This window comes from Cricetulus griseus, chromosome 4 (assembly GCF_003668045.3).
Source record: "Cricetulus griseus strain 17A/GY chromosome 4, alternate assembly CriGri-PICRH-1.0, whole genome shotgun sequence".
Taxonomy (NCBI): domain Eukaryota; kingdom Metazoa; phylum Chordata; class Mammalia; order Rodentia; family Cricetidae; genus Cricetulus; species Cricetulus griseus.
The window spans coordinates 60,143,709-60,160,646 of NC_048597.1; the positions used below are offsets into that span (position 1 = coordinate 60,143,709).

A 16,938-nucleotide genomic window follows, 5' to 3' on the forward strand; every position below is an offset into this window, starting at 1 on the left:
CCTGGAAGTTGTCACAGTAACAATCCCTCAGGTGTGGTGTGTCTCGAGTGTGACACTGTGCAGTGTTTCCAGTGGCATTTTGCAACCCCAGCCATACATTATCATCAGCTGGGGAGTTTACAAACTTCCTACTGCAGGAAGTCAGCTTGCCAAGGCACATCGGTGAGCCCCTCAGCCGACACCAGGGTCTCTGATGCCACACAAATCCTTATGCATCTGCGTTGCACAGCACCTCACTGGGAAGCTGACAGAGGCAGTGTTTTCCAGAAAGCAAACTTCCTGTTCACTTGTCTGAGAAAATCTCACCCATGTAAGAATGGCCATGGTCCAATACTCCACTTTTGTGTGGCTTCGAAGCATGGTCCTTCGAGCAAGGAATTACAGAACTGTGTCTTGGTTCCAGGATGAGCAGCTTCTGACATTGATTCCTGGAAGAGAGACTTTGGTGCAGCACACAGACTCACACATATACAGAGTGGCCTGGGTCACTGAGATGGGTTAATTTGGCATAACCTTCACTTACGAGTGCTATGAAAGATGACGGTTCTCCCTGTACCTTCTATGGCTTTCTAGTGCTCATTTCATTGTGAACCTGTTTGCTTCTTACAGTGTCTGCATCACACTGTGTTACAGAACACTTTGTCCTCACTAATGCAGCTAACAGGCTGTCCGTGCTCACATTCATGCAGTTAATACCTCATCCGAGGTCCAGCCTCAGTCACATCACAGCCTCAGCCTTTCTCCTCCCCTCTGGCTCTTTCCCTATCTTCCTATAAGAAAAGGGTTCCTGTCTTCTTTTAGTGGTTAGCAGTTGTCAGTGGAAGAGGAAGATGGGTTTCTCCTCCTGTCACTTCAGTTTCTCCTGTGTTTACAAGGTTTCCCCCTCCCCCTTGTAAACACGATGTTTTCTATGATATGTATTTCTCTAATGAATAAAATATTCTCACTCTCTGTACCTTTTGAATCCAAGCCCTATAGAAAGGCAAAGCCTGCTGGTAAATCTTGAGAGTAGCCATTGTCAGTGACTGACAGGGGGAGCCAATGGGCATCATCAGACGTGACCCCTTGTGCTGTTAGTCAGGACGGAGTAGCACACAGCCGAGGGGGGATACCTATAAGTGGCAAGGAGGGAAGGTCTGGGAACATGTGCTAACTGTGCATGGAAGTCCCAGTGTGGAAGAGGCTCTGAGTACCATGAGGGAAGGGGTCCCCTGTTTCAGTAGGGTGGAACAAAAGTCAGAAGTCAGATACAAGAAAGAGCTAGGTACAGAGAACCCAAGTATGCCTTCTTGCAATGAAGGAATGGAGTAAATGAATGGTACAAGATCTTAGGAAACACAGGGTACATGAGGAGGAAGCAGAGAGACATTCTTGGCACCTTGCTATGAAGACACAATCACGGAAACGATGAGAGCAGCTAGAGCATCATGTATTCATATAATTCTAGGGGGCATTTTGCTTGTCTTCTCCCTGCAGGTGAGGTTCCATAGGCAAATGACCCCTCCCACACTTGCTGAGGCTCATTTCTTTGTGCACCACAAATTTGCTTTCTTCCGTGCTCACAGGTAAGCGGGCACCACTTACGATCCCACACAGAAAAAAATGCCTTTTGATTTTAGGAAACCTACATCGATATCGGAAACAGTTCTGCACCTGGTGGGAAAGGGTACCATTTTGCAATGAGTGGGAAGTCATACCAAGTGCTGTTTCAGCATTTCTACAGCATGCTGCCCAAAGTAAGTACTGTTGGGATGCAGTGCATTGTCAGGGTCTTCAAGTGAGGGGAACACAAAGAGTAAAGGTGACAGGTCACTGAGGTGGGCGTAGGGTTTGAGAATGTGCATCGCTGAAAGCACCATGACTTTCCAGGAGGTTCCTGGTCCTATCTAAACTTTCCAGACCCTGTGAATATACACCGTGTCCCTTCAGACTCAGCACTGATAGACATGCTCACCCCTGTGGCAAGCCCAAGCTCAGCCTCCCTCCCTCCCTCCCTCCCTCCCTCCCTCCTCCCTCCCTCCTCCCTCCCTCCCTCCTACCCTCCTTCCCTCTCTCCCTCCCTTCCTCCTTCCTTTCTTTCTTCCCCACCTGGCTCAGCTTCTGAATAGATCCACACATCATCCTTCCTTGTACATTAGTCTCTCTGAAAGCCACTAGCCTGTGTCAGGTGGAACTCCGTTCCCCTGCTGTCTGGAGTCTTAAATTACAGCAGAAGGAAGCGAAAGCACCATGGTTTATTTTCGAAATCATTTATTATCTTGTCCTCTGTGTGTCCTGCTTTAAAATAGTGTTGAAAAGGGTTCCACTGTCAGTGTGCTGGAGACATGTGACATACAAACTGAGGGTAGCAACCATCTGTTAGCAGAATTTAAAATATTCTGCCACCTTATCTTCCAAGGACTGTAGCACATGGGGCCTAAAGGCTTTGAGAAAGCTCTTCTCCAGGCCCTATTGTGGAGATAGGAATCTGAAGCTCAGAGAGGTTAAGTCACTTAACTTAGGTTTGCACAGTAAGTTGGGACACATCTGGGTGCAGAATCCCAGTTTTCATGTCTGGTCTGTGGCTCTCTTCTGTGTCTGTGGCAACAGACAGTGTGTAGTGAAATGAGCTGCATTCCCCAAAGAATTTTATTCCAATTGCTCAGGTGCCTCTTAATTGCTATGTTAATGAGAAGTTACCCCTTCTTGGGGAAAAGAAAAAAAAAAGTAATTGGGCCCAGCAAAAAAGTAATGGAGTTGTGATGGAGGACTTAAAGTTCAATATCAAAGCATTAACTCCCACATTCCGATTCGTGGCATTGGGTCTAATGTCACACACAACAGCACAGTGCTAAATCAAAGGCCAGGAATGACTTTTCAGAATTTTCACTTTTGAAACATTCTCCTTCCTAATCTTGCTAGGATGGTTGTTTTTCTCTTTAGATTCTGGTCAATGGAACCATTTTTGCAAGGATGTCTCCTGGACAGAAATCCAGCCTTGTAGAAGAGTTTCAGAAACTAAAGTAAGTGGCAGAGTGGAAAAGAGGCCCTGCCTGTCCTCTATGGCTGCATACCTGCCCACCCCATAGTGTCTAAGGGTAATGCCATTGGTTGTTTTATGTTTCTGTGGACCAGGTATCCAGATGTGGCTCACGTAAGTCTTGGTTCCTGAACCAAGATTGTCATTATGAAAGGACGTAATCAGGTGTTAATCAGAACTGGAGTTTGACGGTGCTAGGAGGGTGGCTCTGCAGCCACCTCTCACATGGTTAAGCTCTTCTCATGTGTTGGAAGAGAGACAGTGGCTTTTACTGCTCAATGGAAGAAGTTGTTCTCAGCTCCTTGAGATGTGGGTCATTTTTGCAGAAAACAGGCTAATGTTACCACTGGCTTCTATATGTAGGGTGAGAATGATAGAAATAATGATGATGATGATGATGATGACGATGATGGTGATGACAGATGATAGAGTGGGGGTGGAGAGAGAGGGGGAAAGGAAGGGATAGTGTTGCATTTTTTATTCCCTTATCTTAGAATAGTTGGCTGCCTTCTTTTCATTCCAAGTAAGTCACTAGGTCCCACCCATACTCAAGGGAGTGGGTTTCTCACTAATATGAAGCTCAGGAGATAGGAACAATTGAGGTACATCTTAGACACCTTCTACCCCCCCCCAAGAACACTCAGTTTATGGCCATAAAGCCTTGCAGGAGGGTTACCTGCTTAAATGCGAAGAGGAGAATTAATGAGGGTTAGTGTAGCTCAGAATTGGAAAGTGTGTGAGTTCTCTCCCGAAGCCATCAACTTGATCCAGTAAGTGATAAGTGATCATTTCAGATCCTTTTGGCGTGTAATGAAATGGTAGCTGGCAGGGACCAGAGGCAGAGGGCAGATCCAGAACTCTCTCAGAGCACTGATAACCAAGTCAAGTCTGAATGGGAAGTTCTTGCTGAGGTCAGAACTACCTGTTGTTACCTCTGGAAAGTATTACAGTTTCTAGCCTGAAGGCTTCAGACAGAAAAAAAAAAACAAAAACAAAAAAAAAGGCACAAGAAGTAGTAAAACAAGATAATTGTTGCTAACTCATATGGGAGTCACGAGTCTGTCTCAGCTTCATAGCAAAGTCTCAAATGCCTTCTATTAGTTTTCCTGTGCTTTCAGGCTGTGTAAGTGGCCAGATGTATGTGGCTAGCTCATTCACACAATCATTACATGACAATGGCTAAAGAGAGTGATTTTCCCTGTCTCAGATGCCTGAGAGATGTTGTTTGCTGACACGAGGAAAGCCATATACCCCTGAAACACAATTCGCTTAGGAAGACACACACTGAGACAGAGCAAGCTGTCTCCCCGGTTACCCATCATCCTCATTGAGTTCTTACTCTTGGCCGTGCATATCAAACTCTCTGGATTCTCCTTCTAAAAGCAGGAAACACTAGGAGATATGATTCTTGGTTACTCTTCTTGGTGGGATGCAGACCCTCAATATGGGCTTTAAGTTTTGAGGGGGAGAAGTCAATTAGGTGACTATAGGGCGTGATGACACTATGAGATGGAATGCAAGCACTTGATTTCACTAGCCCAGCATTAAGCTGAATTTGTCTATGTCAGACCACATTTGAACTATAGAGAAGGTCAAAAGAGTGACTTCTTATGGACCAACTAATAATAAGGATATTGTAACAAAACTTCACTTTATCACTTACTATCTGATTTTGGAAAGATGCTACTGCATCATTTACAGCATTGCCACGAGTCACTGTTGATAATGTGTCATTCACTTGTAATAGAAGGCCCAATGGACTCGGCATAAGAAATCCCTTTTCTCTGGCAGCAACTTAAAATTTATCGTTCCGTTAAGATCCTGTAACACAAATAATAAAAACCTAGAAACAGATATTGGGGTTCAAGATCAGAGTCTAAGCAAAGCAGCCGGCCATTAGTTCTTACTTCTACCTCAGACTGAAAGGGTTGATCCTGTCTCCATGAGCTCTCACCAAGCCTCAAACTCCTGCCTCTCCTCAGTGTGGCTGGAGACTAAATCTCAGAATGCAGCCTGAGACACTGGGCTCCTGTCTTTTATATACCTCTCTAGGGCTGGATTTAAAGGTATGAGCTCTAATTCTCTTTTAGACTAATTCAATCAAGTCTGGGTGGCCTTGGACTCACAGAGAGATCCATCTACCTCTGTCTCCTGAGTCCTGGGATTAAAGGTGTGGCCACTACTGCTCAGATTCTATGGCTAACTAGTGTGTGTGGCTTTGCATTTTGATACTTCAGACAATCTTTATTAAATCATAAATAACATGTCACCACAAGATCCTGGCTACATATCAAGCTGATATACAAGGGGTGCTCATCACCTGTCACTCTGAAACACATTGAGAACATGTGAATCCTAGTTGTATACTAGTGGTAGAAGTGAACTTTCAGCAGCAGTGAGAGCAACTGGGCCAGGTTAGGCTACGCTCTGCCTCTTAGGTTGAGTGAGAAGTACTGTAATCGTGACCTCATTATAATCATGACTCCATGCCCTTGAGCTTGATATGGCGGACATAGTCAACCTGACTTTCTTTTCAAATGTGTGATTACATCATTGCTGATGGCCCTGATGTTATCACAGTCATTTCAGTGATTGAGACAAATTAAGTTGGAGGGGGCTTTCCCCTCTTGAATCAAGGATCTTCAAGTCATTCTCTTGATTCCACAACTGTTCAGAACACACACACACACACACACACACACACACACACACACACACACACACTATATAGTGGAAGTTATTCAAGAGAACGTCTGACCTGTTGTTTCTTGTATCTTTTCCTTTGTAGTTATTGTGTAGGCATGTGTGGAGATGGAGCCAATGACTGTGGGGTGAGTACACATAACTTCATCTAACACGGGCAGCACTGCGGAATCTCTCTTGCACTCCCCAAGGAACCCTGGGGCCTCTTCATCCTTCCCCCAGCAGCCACTCGGTCATGCCTACCTCTCCCTGAACACGGGTTGGAACCAGAAAGAGGTAGTGTCACTTCCACTGCCTTCTGTCAATTCCCAGAATAATAAAGTGACCTGTTGACACTCCCAAAGTTTAGATCCATTGAGGACTTTACAAGACTATCTGGCTTAAGCCTTTAATGTCACTGATAAGAAGAGGATGCCTCTGGGAGGGGGCATACTTTTGCACAAGGTGCACAGAGAATGCATGGGCAATGCCTTAGAGAAGAAAAAGGGTGAAACTCATAAAGTTTTTAATTATGTGTAAATTGCATTTATTCCCACCAAACCCACTCTGAGGTTAATTTTTGAAAATTAGGTTTCTCCCAAATTGTTATAAAATCCTAAGCGGTATGGTTTTTACACACTATAACAAAAACTAAACTTAAACGAGTCTCAGGTTATTCTTCATTCCCAGCAGAAGGGAAGATGTGGGTGAAATAGCAGTTGGCTTGGAGGACTATTTCTGAACTTTAATAGATACAAGAATTGAAGAATAGGGCTGAGGTTAGAGAGGAATAGTAAAGCACTTGCCTAGGATGTGTAGTGTTCAACCCATCAAAATAGTGTGAAACTGAAAAGCAGAATAAAGAGGAGGAGAGAGACCAGGGAGGGAGCACAGAGGGAAAGAAAATAGCCTCATATTCTTTAGATAGATAGGTAGGTAGGTAGGTAGATTGATAGATAGATAGGTAGATGATGGATAGATAGAGATAGATTAATAAAGATAGAGATAGATGATAGACAAACAGATGATAGAGCATTTATATATGTATATAGTCCCAAGCTTATTAAATATTTAGGATCTGGCTATTAATTTTAGTTTCCTCTTAAATATTTTCTCCAGTGCCTGTTAAAAGTAGTGTTCATACTGAAACTGCCTGTGTTTCATAAGAAGACAGATGTTATTCTATTCATTCAATGTAGGGTGAATACCTACTGCTATTAATTATGTGAGATTTACAGCAAAACAAAAAAATATCAAAATGACATAGTCTCTGTTGCCCCAAAAGGTGATTATCTGATTATCTGATGGAGGAATCACACACAAAATTAACCCAGACATACAGCAGATGACCTTAAATTACACAGAAGAGGCATAAAACACTAAGGGAGAAAAGAGAAGAGTTCTAAGAGTTACAGAGCTGGAATCTACCGCATAACAAACCATGAGCCCATGCACTATAGAGCAACCTGAATACAAAATCTCATTTCACAGTCATATAATTTCTGTGAGATTAGAGGCCTTCTCTGGCTTGCCAATGGGCTAGTCTTCTGTATGTTTGCTGGACAGCTTTTAGCCTTCATAGGAAATTGAAGAGCCCACATATCTGTGATGCAATGTGCCACCATGTGCCTGTGGGTATATGTGGCCTGATTTGGGCATCTAGTGCCCCACACTCTTTACCAGCAGTTAGCCAGTTGGATCATCAGCAGAGAAAGTTGGAATTAGATATCCCCCTTTTTCACTGAGATGGCCTTTCTCAGAGTAAGAATTGAGATAGTAGAAGTCCCCATGATCACTCAAATTCTGTCATCCTTTTTTAAAGATTTAATTTGTTTTTCATTGTGTGTGTGTGTGTGTGTGTGTGTGTGTGTGAGAGAGAGAGAGAGAGAGAGAGAGAGAGAGAGAGAGAGAGAGAGAGAGAGAGAGAGATACACAGATAAAGGGATAGCTTGAATAGAGGTCTGAATATGGAGAGGCACAGCTCCTTACTTAGGGTTTCTATTGCTGTGAAGAGACACCATGACCACAACAACTCTTATAAAGAAAAACATTTAATTCAGCTCATTATCATCATTGGAGAGGAGCATGGTGGCATGCAGACAGACATGGTACTGGAGGAATAGCTAAGAGTCCTATATCTTGTAGGCAACAGGAAGTCAACTGAGACATTGGGCAGTATCCTGAGCATAGAAAACCTCAAAGCCCACCCCCATAGTGGCATACTTCCTCCAACAAAGCCACATTTCCTAATAGTGCTACTTCCTGTGAGATTATGGGGGCCAATTACATTCAAAGTATGACATGCAGCATTGAACTGATGTGACAAATAGCCTTGGTATTTGAGTAGTAAGAGCCTGGTCTGAAGTGTCACAGTTTGACTTGGGTGGATCATTCTAGGCTTTGAAAATGGCTCATGCAGGCATCTCGCTATCAGAACAGGAAGCATCTGTGGCATCTCCCTTCACCTCGAAAACAGCCAATATCGAATGTGTGCCTCATCTCATCAGGTAAGCCACCTCTTCCTCTCTAAAGCATCAGGTAATCACCATGGCTCATTGTCTGGTTCTGGAAATAGATGGAATTGGACACTAACTGGAAGTCATAAAGGCCAGGGCAGGTGTGGGTTTAGTGCTGATGGCCCATTAGCCAAGGAATTATAATGGTTGCTTGAAAAGTTGATTTTCAGTGAGTTTTAAGAAATAGATGGATGTGTTAGGTAGACTGCTAAAAAAATCTTGCTTTGATACTTAAAACTTGATAGTTGTCTTCTCTTTCTCCTACCTTCCTATACTGGATGCCTTCTGTGATATTATACCAAGAGTTTGGGGTGGGGGAGAAAATGATGAGAATATGTCATTAGATAGCTTTCCCCAGTACTATTGTACAACTCTAAAATAAAAATTCAAAAACATCTAGGATGATGACATAGAAGGAATTATACTTCACTGGAGAAAGGGGGGGAAAGGGACATATGTTTGCTTTCCTTCGCTTTACTCATTTCTAGTCTCATTTCTCCTTAAATCTTAAGTGTAATGAAGAATAAAGCATCCACTTTTACATTTTGTTCATAAATCTTTCCCCCCTGCTGTTCCTGGTATACTTGGGGGTAACTGGGCATCTCCATGTCCAGTGGGCTGGAAGTCATCATTCAGCTTACCCTGAAAGGAAAATCACATGGTTCTCCATTATGTTTCTTGGTGCCTCAAAGAAATGACTGGTAGGAAATCATCAAGCTTGAACTACCCTGTCCTTCCTGTGCATCAGTCAAGCATCTGGGTTATATCCTTCATCCCTGGGCACCTACACCTGTGTTCTTCTGTACTCTTTAGCACTATCATCTCCTGTACCCGCAAATCATGACGATGACCCAATGTATTATACATCTAGAATGTACTTAGAATGAAGTGTGTTGGTTTAGAATACAAGGAATGATATAAAATTTGTTAGGGGCAGATGGCTTATTGTTAAGATGTCAGGGTAGACTTTCTTTCCTTTTGTATTTCAAAGTCTGAAAAAATTAGATATGGCTCCATGTTCAGTTCTTTTATCCATTGGTATTCTCCACACATGCTTTTTCCTGAGAATGAATTCTAGAAGGGTGATGGGGTACAAGGCTTACATGAATAGGTCTAGGTCCACAGGTTTCGGTGTCATTCTTCAGAGCATGAGCCGTGCTGGTTGTTACAGTTCAAGTCCTCAAGGGAAAGCTGTTATCTGTTTTCAATTCTGTATCAAGCATTGTATCTAGCTCTAAGCTTGGTATAGCAGAACATTAGATGCATGACTGCAGGATGTGCCGATAAATGTATGAGCTACTAAAATTCATAATCATTAAGAGTAGCAGTAGTCCTGGAAGCTCATAAAGACAATTTTATCCTGCCCTCAGAACCATGTTTTGTACTTTGTTTTGACTCTGGTTGTCTTAATTTTCTTGAAATTATATACAACTCTAGAGGGAAAAAAAGATGAAATCATAATGTTTATGTCAGCCTTGGGAAAACAATTCGGGCTTTGTATTCTTTTCTCAGCCTGTTTTCTTCTCCATCCTCTGTTGAAAACAAATGCTAGCTGTTCACAGCCTGGTGGAAAACATCTGCCTGAAGTACCCTGGCCCATCTCCCATCCTAACACTCATATTGCCTGAGGCAAGTAGTTAGTAGTTTGGCTTCCAGGTTTGCCATTTTATGTTTCCATATAGTTGTAACATCTCTGAGCTGAGCAGGTGCCTGTGTCACTAGGGACTAGAAACAAAGCTAAATACACGTGGGCTCATGTCTGCCCTGGCAAGAAGAAGCTGCAGAACCATCAAGCTACATTCTCACACTGTCCTCTGATCCACTGCCATCCAACAAACCTCAGCTACAGGCCGTTCCCCCCAACAAAAAGGATATGCAGTTTCAAAGCTGTAGTTTCTAGAGTTGTCTTGATCTTTTGATCTCTTCACCAGTTCAGAATATGACGTTAGTTTTTTCCAGGGATATCACAGATGGCAAAAACATCAGAATTCAAATTTTAGTGTTGATTCCATACTTTGTAAGAGCATCTTTTAGCTTCATGTATCTGAGAGCTGATAAAACTAATTCAATTCCAAGAAGCACATGCTAAGATAGAAGGAATTAGGACCAAGTCAATGCTTGACATGGCAGATTATCATAATGCTGTATTATGCATAGAATGTACACAATACTCTTACTTTACAGAAAAGACACAGGGCCAGATTCATTTCGTATCCTTTTGTAATGATTGTTAGTGTAATGTTGGCACTTCATAAGACCTAAGTAAAAGTTGGTCAAGGATTGAAGAGAATGAACAAATGGATGAAAGGTTAAATAGGTCATGGGATATAGTTAATTAGTTAATGCTTGCCTGTCATGGACAAGATGCTGGGTTTGATTCCTAGAACTGAATACAACAGTGGATACCAGTAATCCAGTATTCAGGAGGTGGAGGCAGAAGTATCAGGAGTTCAATGAATAAAACAAGGGCCTGGAGAGATGTCTCAGTGGGTCAGAGTATGTGGTATGCAAGCTTAAGGACCTCACTTCAAATCCCAAGCACCTACATAAAAAGCTTGGTGTGGCTTTGTCTGCCTGGAACCCCAGTGTTGGGGATCAGAGACAAGTGGATCCTAATAGCGCCCCAACTAGCCACTTAGCCAAACAACAAAGTTCCAACTCAGTGAGAAACTCTGTCTCAGTCCACTGGGTAGAGAGTAATATCTGGTCCCCACATGTATGGGTATATGTACCTGTGTATTAGTATGTATGAAACATATACACAAACAAATAAAAATTTAAGAAAACATACAAAAAAGATTAAATAATTTCCTGAGGAGATGACTCAGTGGTAGAGTACTTGCCTTGCATGTGGAAGGACCTGGATTTGATTTCCAGCTCCGTAAAAAAAAAAGGTAAACATAAAATAAACAAGAATTGAAAGAATGAATAGATGGCTAAGTGGTTATATATCAACAAGCTCTTAAATACAAACTCTTTGCTTACCCTTAAGTGGGTCACTTGTATTACCTCATTTAGTGGGTCACTCACATCACACTCTAAGGCCTGGGGTTATCATGGAAGAGGGGGCAGGATGAATGCAAGAGATGAACAATAGGTTTTTGTTATGAGTGTGAGATTGTTGAGCCACACATAAACTCATTAACAGTTACAGTTGCCGGCATAGGGCATGCACAAAACCTAATCCCTAAACATTCAGTCATGAACTCCATGGTGCTCTACTGTCGCTCAAGGGCTGTCTTTGGAGATGTAATCAGTGGTGAGTTACTCATGTCTCAGAGGTTAGCTTCATACCCATGCTCATATGGGTGGCTCTGGTCAAACCTATTATATAATGGCTTAAAAAACAAAGAAGAAACAAAAACCATAAAGACACAAAAGTGGAACAGGGACTTGGTGCAAGGGGTAAGGGTCTTGGTAAGGGCAGGAAGGAGATATGAGAGGGCGGAGAGATGACTTACCAAATGTATTATATGCATTATATACATATGTGAAACTTTCAAAGAATGAAAACAATTTTAAATGAACTCCTTTTGAAATATAAAGACTAGGGGCTGGATAAGCAGATTTTGTGTTTGTTTGTTCTGAACAGGGAGGGCCGAGCTGCTCTGGTTTCATCCTTTGGCGTATTTAAATACTTGACCATGTATGGCATCATCCAGTTTATTGGAACATCACTTCTCTACTGGGTATGAATTAAAATCATTTCTTCTCAGTTCTAATTGTATTTATAGCTTTGGGATGTGGATTCTGCACCCTATTTAATGTTTATAAATACATGACATTTCTCAGAAACAGGTGCTACAAACTTGAGAACCCAGGGTGCTTCACGCAAGCCAACGCTAGAAGTCAATAACCCTGGAAATTTTGTCTAGGTTGTTGGTTTATCTCTGGATAACCTGAGACTTGACCTTCACCAGCCCCTGGCTCTTCCTTGGGGTCTAAACAGAACTTGAGAGCAGCCTAAATATAACTCTGCAGGAAATGAATCTGCCTCCAACTGTGGAATATTTTTGGTAAAAGACTCAAAAAGGGATAAAAAGGAAGAGAAGTTTTTGAATTTGATTTTGAAGGATGGGAATGCTGAAAATCTCCCACAGGGGGGCTGTGCTCCTGTACCTACCCAGAATTCAATAGTGTTAGACGCATCATCAGCAAAGGATTGGCGAGTCCTTAAAACTACAAAGGCCTCTGAAAAACAAGTGGTGACAGCCATTAGAAGTGAGCTCCATAGAGGATCTGCGTGTAGATTTAAAATAGTCTTCATTATTTCAAGCGTAGTTTGCTCTACAATAAAACAACCCCACAGACTCAAAGGACACATGGGGAATTAAGCTGTATTATTGCTTTGGGAGGGTATTTAACAGGTGAATGAGGAGACCAGGATTCAGGCATCTTGTTGGTTACTGCTGGCAAGGACACAAGTGGGATGCTAAATGGCCAGCAGGTGGGGAGTGGTCAGGGAACCTCATTCAAGCCCTTCCTCCATTCAAAATGCAAAGCAGGACTTGCCCTTGGCCAACTCCCACCACTGGAAAGTTAGTGACCTATTTTCAAACTCTCCACAGTTCTATGATAGCTGTTCTTATTAAAAACCCTAAAACTGCTGTTGGACAGTTTTCCTTGTGTTTCTATTTCTATGTAATTTTCCCATGCAGAGGGGAAAGGATAAGAGGAAATAGCCAGGGACCAGGGAGATGACTCAGTCGGTGAAGTGCTTTGCTGTGTCCAGAGCCCCAGCACCCGTACAAAAAGCTGGGTTTGGTAACACATACCTTATAGTTGCAGTGATGGAAGGTGGGGACAAGGGGATCCTAGGTACTCAATGGCCAGACAGCCTAGCTAACTGGTGAGCTCCAGGTCTAGTGAGAGACCATCTAAAAAAAAAAAAAATGGTGGAGAGCCACAGAGGGAGACACCTGATCCTGACCTCTGGCCTCCACACATGGGTACACAGACACATACCCCTTCACATGCAGGTGCACCCAGAATGTGTTTAATACTCTCACATATGCATGCAAAAGTGTGCATGAGCACACACACACACACACACACACACACACACACACACACACACACACACACAGGAGGCTTTAGATAAAGAACAGTGGGGGATCAGGAGGCACGATGTACCTACCTTTTCATAAAACTGGATGCAGAGTGTGAGAGCCTGAGGTGGCGCTGGAAGCAGACCATGCAGCAGCTATCCACTGCTGTTTGGAGCCTCCTCCGAGTACCTCAACCTGGACCCTAGTACAGAGCCTTTGGAAAGGCCAGTGTGTATTCACACGCAAACATCTGCAACAAGGCAAAATCAGATTATAGGGTAGAACTCAGTCACTAGCTCTGAAGCAGGTCACCACCCTGGCTGCTCAGGGTCTAGCAAAGCCTTTCCTCGAGAGTTATGTTTTGACCTTTTGGCCTTATGAGCTCATCTCCAAAACTGTCAACTGTAAAGCTAAGTTCTGTGTGTACCCAGACCTCAGGAAGGCAGAGGTGGCAGACTGAAGTCTGCAGTGGGTTTACTTAGGGTGTGGTTCTCAACCTCTTTGGGAGTTGACCTACCCTTTCTCAAGTGTCACCTAAGAACATTGGAAAACACAGATATTGACATTATGATACATAACAGTAGCAAAATTACAGTTACAAAATAGCAACAAAATAATTTTATAGTTGGGGTCATTATAACATGAGGAAGGTTGAGAACCACTGGTTTAGCAGGGAAAGACCTTGTTCAGATTGGGAATGCGAGTGAGCTCCAACTTAATTATGTTGTCACTCAATCCATACTCAAGAGTAGAGACCTACCCGAGTTAAATGAATTGGGGCCTTGACTTTACATTTTGTTTAAAATTCCATTAGAAACTTTCAGACTTCCACATCTTGTGCTGAGAATTCAGCTGTCCAGGCTGCGATGATGCCTGTCAGGGTAAACGTGGCCAGTAGGAGGCTGGCTGGGATCTGATTATGCCACTGGTAGTAAAGAAATGAGTTAAATACTAAGAAAACAGCTACTGGGATACTGATGGTTTTTGTCCATATTTTCTTTTTGAAAAGAAGAAAGAAACAGCAGCTGTCTGCTCAGTGTTTTAAAAAAAAGAGTAATGTGAATTGAGAAACGCTATGGTAACAGGCATGGTACTAACACTGGCTCTTTCTTTTTCCAGCAACTACAGCTCTTTGGTAATTACCAGTATCTCATGCAAGATGTGGCCATCACACTGATGGTCAGCTTAACAAGTAAGTTTGTATGTGTGTAAGTTTGTTTGTGAAGTCCCAGAAACACACAAATAAGAACACGATAGGAAAACGACAACATAGTAACTAAAACCTCATTATTTATTAATTTATTTAAAATAACATTAGGAGAGAGTGGAAGCTTGGAGCCCCTAAACCTGCAGCATAATAACCTGATCATAAATAGGTCTTTGCCATAAGAACTTGTCAACAGATTTGTAGTTCTTTGTAGTTTTGTGTTCTGTCCATAGAAAAATGAGTAAGAAACCAAGAAAGGACTTAAAAAAACAAAAAACCCAAAGGTCACTTTCCATTTTTCAACTCTGTTTCACATTGACACAAAACGAGATTTTTGCTAGGTCTTTGACTTGTGCGAACAAATGCTAATGTTTTATTCTGGTGCGGTTCTCTGGGAAGCGAGGTATGGCTCACAGCAGATATTGCTCACTTCTTTCTTTGGAGGTGACACTGATAAAGTGCTCTTGATCAAGGAACTCGGGGCCTGATGCTAACTCTTAACAACCGAGAAAGGTGACTGTCTCAACAGAGAGCACGAAGAAGAATGGCACTGTCACCTTTCCTTTGTTCAGCAGTGAGGGGTGTTATGAAAAAACAACAGATAAAATATCAGGCATCTCAGGATATTAATAACCTTGACAATTTCATGTCGCATCTTAAAACGCAAAACTGATATTGAAGTCATCTATTACATCTATCTGATGATAAAAACTTACCAGGCTCTATGATATAAGTAATATCAATTTTGATTATTAGGTTGAAGTGTCTATTCCAAGCCTGTTTTATGCTTTCTACTACCTGTTATTAATATTCATCTAACTGAATAATTTTGAATCAGTGATAGTGATTCTATAATGCTGGGTATTTTAAAGCAATTTGAATGATTTATTTATGAATGATGCTGAAAAAGGAAGGAACCCCGGGAGATCCCAGAGCCTGCAGTAGCAGGCAATGATAGGGGCTGAAGCCCATGGCTGTCTCCTGGCATGCAGATATCTCCTGGGAACAAGACATGGCATACACAGATACATAAGTAAATAACAAAACTGTGACAACATTGCCTTTTCCCAGTATAAGTCCCACTGGGACTAGGAAATATAAGGAGCTTTGATGAGGTCACTTTATAGAGGTCACTTCCAGTGGCCCTCAACTTCAGAGGAAGCAGATGAATGTTGCCAGTTCTCAGCCTGGCATTCAAGACTCCCTTCTCTGATCTGGCCTAACTTGATTTTCAGATTGTATCATCTGCTGCTTCCTCTCATTACCCTACATTGCTGTCAAACTAAAAACCTGGCATCCCATACTTATCTGCTGTATCTGATGCATACTACTTTCCTCCACTGGAAATGTCCTTCTTTTAGTAAAAAGCTCTTTTTTAAAATTAAATTATGTGTATGTGTTGGAGAGCCATTGTGCTTGTGAATGCAGTACACATGAACTATAAGAGCAGTACCCACTCTTACCACTGAGACATCTCTGTAGTCCCAAGCAATTTTGAAATCTTCCCCTTTTTCCTGTGTTAGAGTAAATCCTGTCTCTTCCTTGAAGTTGCCACTAGTATTTCTCTGCTCTCTCTTTTCTGATGAAAGATCATCATTAAAAAAATAAAACTACTAACTCCTCTTTCTTCCAAAGTATATGGCATCAGGCCACTCTTTAATTTGAATTTGTGCTTACTTCACTCATGAACATAACATCGCCAACTAAACTCTAACCTAAGCCATCAGCCCCCTTTTTTTGGTTTTTCGAGACAGGGTTTCTCTGTGTAGCTTTGGAGCCTATCCTGGCACTCGCTCTGGAGACCAGGCTGGCCTCTAACTCACAGAGATCCTCCTGCCTCCCCAGTGTTGGGATTAAGGGCATGCGCCACCAACGCCCAGCGCCATAAGCCCCTTTATGCTCTGGATGTCTATATGTGTCTAACACAGAGTAACAAAAGAATACTGGTGCGAGGGGGTGCTGAATGATGTTTTCCTATTGGGTGGAGGTTTGCTGACCTGAATATTTAAGAACAATGAATGATAGTGCCTGTTGGGAGTGCATGAAGGAAGATGATGGTGACATCTCCATAGTATCTTTTCAAGAGATCCTTATTGGTCCTTCCATTATAAATATGCCCCCTCTCTCCCCATTACCTGCATATTGATTCCATGAAAACTGTAGCAGTGGTTATGAAGGGGTGCTTTAAGGAGAACTGAAGGGGGAGGTGTGGAGTCTTGCTTTTCTTTCAGGGTTGGCACACTCAATAAAATAGAGTCATAGGAAGTATTCCAGGGAAGTCTGGATGATTTCAAGGGGACACCGTGTTTTTGCTTATCCCTTCATAGTAATAAGGAGGAGAGAGAGGAGAGCCATGAAGGGAATCCATATATCAATTATCTTGTAAGTAAAGTAGAAGTCATAGAACTTATTCAGGCTGGAAGAATCATAGCAAGAAGCTATATAATGGGATCAGACTGCACAGGA

The 16,938-nt window shown here is 42.4% G+C and overlaps 1 protein-coding gene across 1 annotated transcript in view; it reads left to right on the forward strand.

The window, feature by feature from the left end:
* Window positions 1–16,938, forward strand: part of LOC100751095 (probable cation-transporting ATPase 13A5) — a 120,226-nt gene that overhangs the window by 82,807 nt on the left and 20,481 nt on the right. The window contains exons 22-27 of the mRNA XM_027413273.2: window positions 1,620–1,736; window positions 2,923–3,002; window positions 5,808–5,850; window positions 8,099–8,208; window positions 11,810–11,906; window positions 14,385–14,457. Coding sequence (XP_027269074.2) covers window positions 1,620–1,736; window positions 2,923–3,002; window positions 5,808–5,850; window positions 8,099–8,208; window positions 11,810–11,906; window positions 14,385–14,457 — 520 coding nt within the window. The remainder of the gene's footprint in view (window positions 1–1,619; window positions 1,737–2,922; window positions 3,003–5,807; window positions 5,851–8,098; window positions 8,209–11,809; window positions 11,907–14,384; window positions 14,458–16,938) is intronic.